This window comes from Nannospalax galili, unplaced genomic scaffold (genome assembly GCF_000622305.1).
Source record: "Nannospalax galili isolate Female #2095 unplaced genomic scaffold, S.galili_v1.0 scaffold666, whole genome shotgun sequence".
NCBI classification, from domain to species: domain Eukaryota; kingdom Metazoa; phylum Chordata; class Mammalia; order Rodentia; family Spalacidae; genus Nannospalax; species Nannospalax galili.
The window spans coordinates 1,668,529-1,676,810 of NW_008356473.1; the positions used below are offsets into that span (position 1 = coordinate 1,668,529).

The window sequence follows — 8,282 nt, forward strand, 5'->3', positions numbered from 1 at the left end:
AGAAAATGCAAGTGTTTTAAGGTCAAATGTCTTTTGTATTCCTACTTGGTGGTCCTAGTACAAAGTTTTCTGTCTAAAATGTTGGTAATAAATTTTGTAGATATTTCACTTCAGATAAGTTTCTCTACATGTAAGAATAATACTCCCAACTCTACAAACTCAGGGCCAGCAGAACTCAAAACAGCTGTGGCTTAAACAAGCTAGTTTATTTCTCATTTGTTTAAAAGATATCCAGAGGGGCAGTTCAGGTCTAGTATGTACCACAAGTGCCGGAGTCCAGCCTCTCTATCTTCATGCTGATGCCCTGCCAACTTTGTTATGTGGCTGTGTAAGATGGATGCAGGAACTCATGTTCACTGGTAAACTTTGACATGGCTATTTGGCTGCCAATAAAAGTGCCAACTTTGCCAGGTGATGTTATGGCTCAGGTGTGCCAGTTATATCAAAGGCAAGTTAGCCATCACTGTCCTGAAGTAGACATCTTGTGTGTGTAACAGACTACTTTGCTATCCAGCCCACTTGGCAACTTTACTTAGTTATCTATGTGGGCCAGAAACAGTTTAAGTCATGTAATAAAAATACCTACCCCACATATGCTGCCCAGAACCCCCCTTCCTTCAGTGCTTGGGCTCTGTGCTGGATTAGATTTTCCATTTTCTAACAAATTCATTCACTCAGAATGTAATTTTTCCTCTCCAAGAGATTTTTTCCTCTTTAATACCATCATACCTTCTTTCGAATTAGAAGTTGTAAGAGCCAAGCAAATGCCCCATAGTACTTTTCTGTAACACCTCAGTAGCCAACATTTAGTCACGTGGTCATATGTAGTTTAAGGGGGCTTGGGGATGTTTTTGGACACAACCAAAAACTGGATTCTTATTAGTAAAGAATGAGGGATAGCTAGTAGATTTTGAAACAGTTGTGGTGACAAGCATTAGATAGTGACTGTATCACCTCATCTACCTTCTCAAAGATTATAAAATAAAATACTGTTGTGTGGTAACTGGCTTTGTGCTTGCCCCCCCTTCTTCCTTTTTCTCTCTGGTTTCATCGCCCCCACCCCACCCCTTTCCAAAGAAAAACAAACCATTCTGTCTTTTCTTTTAGGACTTTCCGTGAAATCTCTGAAGATCTGAAATCTTCGGTGGATTGACATGGTCCCACTGCTGTGATCTGTCTGGGGAGTTCCACCTTGGCAGTGCGTTCTCTCAGCTGTGGCCTCTGTCCTGTCAGCTGTGCCTGGCAGGCAGGAGCACCCAGAAAAGAAGCAGAAGCCTCCCAGCCTTACATGCAGAACACTGAACAAGAGAGAACTTGCTTTGAGCTGCCTTGCATTTTAAAACACAGCTTGAGAGTTCAGAAATGTGGTTTCCTCATAGCATATGCTAAGATGGCTTGAAAAGTTTCAGTTCATGTACCAGTACCATGGAGTGAAATTTTCTCACTTTGGTTATAAGATGTATTTATAAAATTATTTTAAGGATTCTGAAGTACCTGCTATTATACATATATATTCACTGTAATTTTCTCCTGCTTTAGGAAATCTGTGAACTTTTCTAAAGTGACAGTCCTCTTTCAAAGAAGAGAGTTTCACTCTGTAGTGTGTGGATTCTAAGCAGGAAAAGAGAGCCAGATACCATCTAGAATAGCATATCCCCTTCTTGGAGATGAAACAAGTCTTAGCAATAAAGGCAGGGTGTCTTATTTGTTCAGCAGTGTCTTGTGAGGAGAGGAGACACAGAGACTGGAGCTCTTCCTCCACTTCCTTTCCCTGAATCCCTCGTTGCAGTGTTGCCAAATTTCTAAAACTTGTTTGACCACACTGAACTAACAGACTTACTAAGCTGCTATGAATGGTAACAATATGATAGAGTCTATGCTGTCCAATTTCCTCTTTGAATTCTTTTATATGAAAAGACTCAGGTCTAGCAGTCCTCTGGTTTGCTGTGTGTATCCCTGTTTCGTTATTTGGAACTCTGCCAGTCAGCTACTTAGCAGTGGAATTTTGTATTTTCTGTCACTTACCCCAGTGCCTTGCACATGCCACTCTAGATGAATGCTTGCTGAGTTGAGCTGTAACTTTCTGTTTCTCAGCTATGACAATAACCAGCCTAGTGCTTTACAATTTATGCAGTCCCCTTGTGCATACCGTTTCACATCGGCTCTCACAGCTTAGTGTTATTCACAACAGCATGACTCTATGCTGAACTTCAGGAAAGTGACCATTGCAAAGCCACAAAGTTTATTAAGATTAGTCTCAGACCTTTCTAACTTCGTGGACTGCAAACTCTGCTACTGAGCAGTTCTTCTTTTGTCCTAGGCAGGTTTCCCAGGACTGTGAACTAAGTATTGCTCTCCATTTGCTGCTACAAGTGAATACTTGACCTGCAGTTAATGACAGGGCTAGGACTAGAACCCATCTCCTAGTGTGATATCCTTTCTGTCTGTTTAATCACCAGGCCCTTTCTGTGCTTCCAAAGGAATATGGGAGGGGAACGGGAGGAGTCTTTGTCAAAGACTCTGATTCTTAAAAAAACTTAGAGTCTTGATAGGCTTAGTGGCACACACCTTTAATCCCAGCATTTGGGAGGCAGAGGCAGGTGGATCTCTGTGAGATTGAGGCCAACTTGGTCTACTGATCGAGTTCCAGGTCATCTGGTGCTACAGGGAGACCCTGTCTCAAAATGACAACAACAAAAACATTTAAGAGTAAAATTTTTCTTAAAACATCTAAATTTGGCCGGGTGTGGTGGCGCACACCTTTAATCCCAGCACTTGGAAGGCAGAGCCAGGTGGATATCTGAGAGTTCAAGGCCGGCCTGGTCTACATAGTGAATTCCAGGAGGACAGCTGGGGCTACAGGGAGACCATGTCTCAAAAAAGACAAAAAAAAGACAAAAAAAAAAAATCTAAGTTTATAAATTTATTGTCATGTTATTTAAAAACAACCCACGTAGAAAAGATTATAATGCGATGTCTTTTGCCTGTTGTTATATAAAGTATGCTATAGTCAGGTCTCCTAGTTGTATTATGAAGCCTTCAACCTTAATAACCTGTTTTTCCATTGCCTGTTAGATTGGCCACTAGTCATTTATTCATTTGCTTATTAACACTTTCTTTGAGAGTTAGTAAACTGTTAAGTACCATGCCAGGGACTGTACAGGGTGCTGTGGGAGATAACTCATAGGAAGGCTTATCTTATTTTAATATCACCCAGATCACATATCATACTAAATCTAAAATTTTTTGCATTAAAATGGTTGAAAAGAGAAGTTTGTGTTTGTTTACTATATCCTAGTAAGTTTATAGCTATCATTAGCACATATTCATGAGGCGAATATTATACACAGCAAGTTCATGTACATATACAAATTATGTTGCTCCAAAGTGCTTTTAGCTGTGTAAAGCAAAATTCCAAATAACTAAGTTTGAGCTAATACATAGTTGTTGCTGGGATAGTTATTAGTCTGAATACCAGTTTTTTTTAAGAGGGGAACTCTGGGTTCTAAGAGGATAGTTTAGAGCTGTTTAATTTAGCAACAGTGATGTAATGCCATCCTGAAATATTAGGAGCAGAAGTCCCTACAGTAACACACAGTCCCAATCAGGAAACTTGATCTACTCCATTGAAGGTCTACCAGCTGGGGAGTTCAGAACCAGAAAAGCACCCTGGCACGAGTCAGGTACAGGGAAGAGCTCTGAGAGAATTTTCCCAGGGCAGATAGAGAGTAGGTAGCCTGACAAGGTAGGAGTCTTAAGCTCAAATCTTAAACATAATCCACCCTGAAGAGTGCATTGGAATTTGACCTGGGAAGAGGCCTTTCCTGTAGGAGCAGAGGGCATGTATGCTTGGTCTAGTTTGTTTGTTTTAAATAAATTCTTGTAACCTAGGAGCATGCATCCATGAAGCATAAGTGTCTTCAGTAAAGACTGAGCACAGAAATCTGTCACAGCAACTTAGATTTTATAGATATGTTAAGAATTAGTTTCAAGTTCATATTCACTATTCAGTTATAAACTGAGTGGTTGCCAGGGGAGATGAAAAACTCTACATACTGGTTTGCTCCTCTCTTTACAAGAAGAGGACAAGACATAGGACTTTAAGCAAAAATTCCGTGTCATGTAAGTCCTGCTTGAATCCCACCGTCTGTTCCTGGAAGTGATCTCTGGGCGTCTCCTTAGCAGCCAGTGTTAGATGCTGTTAAAACAGCAGCCTCCTAACCCCTTCTTTTCTCAAGAGCTGCCTGTTTTCCCTTGGGATCCGAGGCTAGTGTGGGTTGACTCTTGATCATGAAAAGATGTGTAAGATACATTAGGTGGAGACCCTATATTCAAACAAATGTGGGCATTGGAAATGGCAGCTGCTTATTCCAGTTAGCCGAAGGACTTGCAGGGGAGGTCTTCTGGCTAACCTTAGCCCAAATGAGAACTTGTCATGCCCTGAAAGAACTTTCTTGTACCTCTGGTTCCCACTATGGTTATATTAGTGTTTCAGAAATGTGTCACTGTTGGGCAGGAAGTATTCAGAACTAGGCCTTGAGGGGTTAGATTAGAACAAATTAAATTAGGTGAACTCTCTTTCAACCTCCTTTAATGGTGAAATAACCTCAAGCCTTCCAGTGCTCCAGTTCTGATTTTACAGTCTCCTGAGGGTCTCCCATGGTCTTTCCAGGAATTTCATACTTGTCTTTCCTAATTTTGCCATCAAGATATATCCATTTCAGCCAGGTATGGTGGTGTATACCTTTAATCCCAGCACTTGGGAGGGAAAGGCAGGTGAATCTGTGAGATTGAGGCCAGTCTATACTAAGTCATCCAGAGCTACATAGTGAGACCCTGTCTCAAAAATATATATTCATTAATTTATTGGGAACCCTCAAAAAGATCTGAAGCCACTAAGCATTTCTTTATATATATATAGCTTTAAAATGCTCAAGAGAATTGTAAAGGAAGTTGCTCTTTCTACTAGAGTCAGGGAAGTTTGGTGCTAGAATGGGCTGTAGATAATTAAATGATCCAATCATTTTCTAGGGAAGGAAACAAACTTGTGGGTAAAGAAGCTTATGTAACTCACAGCCAGTTAGTGACAGAATTTAGAGAGGAATACCAATTACAGATCTTGTCCCTTTAAGACCACCTTCTGTCTCTCTTCCCTTTCTTCATAGTAAAGCAGCTTTTGACCAAAAAAGAAAGAAAAGTTTCCTATAGCAGTAGTTCCAAGAGTGTTACTAGATGTTGTAAGAGAAAAACTGATGGAGAAGGGGGAGTCTGTGGTCAATTAAAACGGAGAAATGCTCAGTTATTTCCCTTCCTAGAATGCCTAAGAGTTTTCAATATGCCATGATACATTGTGAATTTATAAGAGGGGACAAAGACTGTTGCAGTTCAGATTGGGCCCCACCTCCTCTCTCTTTCTCTGAGGACCTCAAAGGACTAGGAGTCCTTTGGGCAACATAGCTTTTGATCAAGTTTACAGGTCTTTTAGAAGAAAATACTGAACAGTTACCGTGATTTCATGTGATCTCTGATAGGTCTTGACAGTTTAATGAGATACTAGAAAGAAAGCATATTTGATGTTCAGAACTCTATACTTATAGAGGTTCTTTTCCACCTATGGTCTGTAAAATCTGTATTTGTGTTTGATTTCACATGTTTTCAAGGGTCAGTTAATGTGCAAATACAGTGGTGATGTTGCATTTTAGTAATGCTTTTGTATGGCACTTTATAGTTTTCAGATTTCTTTGAGGACAACCCTGTGAGCTGGACAGTATTATAGTCATTGCACACATGAGGCACTGGAAAGTCTGCAGAGCTTTTGTTTGTTCATCCCTCCTCTCCTCACTCCCTCCCCCTCCTTCCTTCTCCTAAGTTTATATCACAAAAGGATGGAACCAGAATTTGGTTGTAGAATCCCTAAGTTCAAGGCCCAAGTTCTTTATACTTGGTCTTCTAGCTTTATATGATACAGTGAAAGATACGGAACAAATCTTAACGTTGTCTTTGCTGATTTTGAAATACCAGTTCTTTTGTATTGGAGTGACTCAGAAGTGTGAAAACTCTTCTGTACCTTCTACAGTGTCACTTGTTTAGGTTCTTGGATTGTATTTCAGATACTATTTGATTGTGAAACTAAGACTGAACATATGTTTGTAATTATTTAACTCTGAAAATGTATCACCTTTGCATTCTCAAGCAAAGGAGAGATGGTTTGAAAGGAAAAATGAACATTCAAATGCAAGAATTCTTTATTACAAAATGCTGTTTATTAACTTTAATTTGCATTGACAACCTACTGATAATATTTTAAAATGTAAGATATTTATATTTTGAAATAAAATTACAAGTGTTGGATGAATCGGGTGGTAAACAGCCTCTTGTTGAGAAATCTTTATTGTAACATTCCTACAAACCCTACTTTCCCATTGACATCAGCATCTACACTGAATTTTTATGAAATTTGGTCAGCTTACATGAAGGGAAGTGTCTGGGGCTTGTGTGTTTACACCTTAAAGAAGCCAAAGGGCCCAGAGCTAAGGCCAGAGCCCCTTGGTGCATTAGCCTTGTAGGTAGAAGTGTGAAGGTGGTGGTTGAGGGTAACAACAGGAAGAGCTGAATTCAAGAGCTCTCCTTTCTGAATAAAGCAAACAAGTCTAAGTTTGGCTCTCTTCACTACCAGAGGTACCTGTGCTGCTGTGGTCAACTAAGCTGAACCATGTAACGGAAAGCACTGAGAAGCACATTTCAACAGTACTCAGGAAACCTTTCAGCACCTCAAGTGAATGCTACCTACCCACATCGTTAGTCTGACTTGGATGGAGAAATGATCCTGGCAAAGGAGGGAGGGTGGAGCATCCAGCTGCAGATTCTTTTCTACCCAGATAGGCTCTCACTAACAGCTATGGTCCTTCGCAAACCATTCATGCTTCTCAGGCTATTGCTTAAGTCTAGAATTTCATAAGGTGCAGGCTTCTGACAGCCTCCTTTGGCTTTGTTCCTGGAACCTGAGGTTAAGCAGTGTTGGCATTCTCTCATCACAGGGGCTCTGTGTGACCTCAAGATTGGGCCAAGAGAACTGATTCTTAGTATTAAGTGGCTTCAGTCAGAAGTCGACACTGATCTTTTCATTCAACAAACAGTGATGAAACTGCTAGTGCCTAATGGAAATAATTGTGAAAAGTAGTTTTTTTCCCTTTTTTTGTCTTTTTGAGACAGGGTCTCCCTGTAGCCCCAGCTGGCCTGGAACTCACTGTGTAGACCGGGCTGTCCTTGAACTCACAGAGATTCTCCTGACTCTGCCTCCCGAGTGCTGGGATTAAAGGCGTGCGCCACCACGCCCGGCTCAAAAAGTAGTTTTAAAAAAGATTTAGCAGTGCACACAACTTTCATGCTTTTAAATTCCCTTGATTAATTGGGAGATTAATTGCAAGATATACTGTCTTTTTGCTGAGACACTCCTTATGCCAAGTGCATTATCACTTTCGACTCAAAGTGGAAGAGATGCGGGGTCAGAAAATGGAAATGGAGGAAATGGCCCCTTCCTGCGACGCCCCCATAAAGACAAGTGGAATTCCCGTCCAGGAGAGAGTTCTCTACTGCTTTCAACCCCGGCACAACTTATAGAAATCTTTGTGGGAATTCAGAATTGACTTTTAAGAGAAGATGGGAAGCCTTGCTGGGAGGATTGTCCGCCAGATAAGAGGCCACGTGAACCTGGGAGAGGTGTCTTATTTCTCCTTGATCAGAGTGATGCTTGGAATACACCCCAGAGGCGAGGGGAGGTGGGGGTTGTCAGGGGGCGGGGCTACGGAAAGAGGCACCGTGGTGAGTGGAGGCCGTGGGGCCGGCCCTGGCGGCTGAGGATGGGACCCAGGCGGTGGCTCAGAGCTGGGGGCGGGGCTGAGGCGGTGGTCCGCCGCTGGGGGCGGGGCTCTGGAGGCGGTGACTGCTGGGGCGGGGAGATTGGGGGCGGGGCCTGGGTGTCGAGTGGCCGCGGGCCACCGGCGGGCTGGTTGGCGGGCCCGCGGTGCTGCGGAGCGCAGGCTGCGCGACGGGCGGAGAGCCATGGCCGCTTCTCCGGTTCCCGGCGGCGGCGTCGCGGGCGCCATCCCCGGCTCCAGCCCGTCCGGCTTCGCCTTCGACTCGGGACTGGAGATCCGAACTCGCTCGGTGGAACAGACGCTGCTCCCGCTGGTTTCTCAGGTACGGCGGCCCGGGTCCCCGTGTGCGCGGCCCGCGATGGCGGCGGCCGCTCGTGCCTCGGGCCGGGCCTGGCGGCGCGCGAG

General features: G+C 43.1%; 2 protein-coding genes across 6 annotated transcripts in view; both read left to right on the forward strand.

Annotated features, from left to right (window-relative positions):
• The window catches only part of Tmem245 (transmembrane protein 245), an 89,962-nt gene extending 87,290 nt beyond the window's left edge, over positions 1-2,672 (forward strand). For all 4 annotated transcript variants that reach the window (XM_029556948.1, XM_008854642.3, XM_008854643.3 and 1 more), the window contains one exon: positions 1,108-2,672. In XM_029556948.1, the coding sequence (XP_029412808.1) occupies positions 1,108-1,153 (46 nt within the window). In that variant the 3' untranslated portion in view covers positions 1,154-2,672. The remainder of the gene's footprint in view (positions 1-1,107) is intronic.
• A 5,307-nt stretch (positions 2,673-7,979) lies between these two features.
• Ctnnal1 (catenin alpha like 1) overlaps positions 7,980-8,282 on the forward strand; it is a 78,582-nt gene continuing 78,279 nt past the window's right edge. For both annotated transcript variants that reach the window (XM_029556940.1, XM_008854644.3), the window contains exon 1: positions 7,980-8,199. In XM_029556940.1, the coding sequence (XP_029412800.1) occupies positions 8,062-8,199 (138 nt within the window). In that variant the 5' untranslated portion in view covers positions 7,980-8,061. The remainder of the gene's footprint in view (positions 8,200-8,282) is intronic.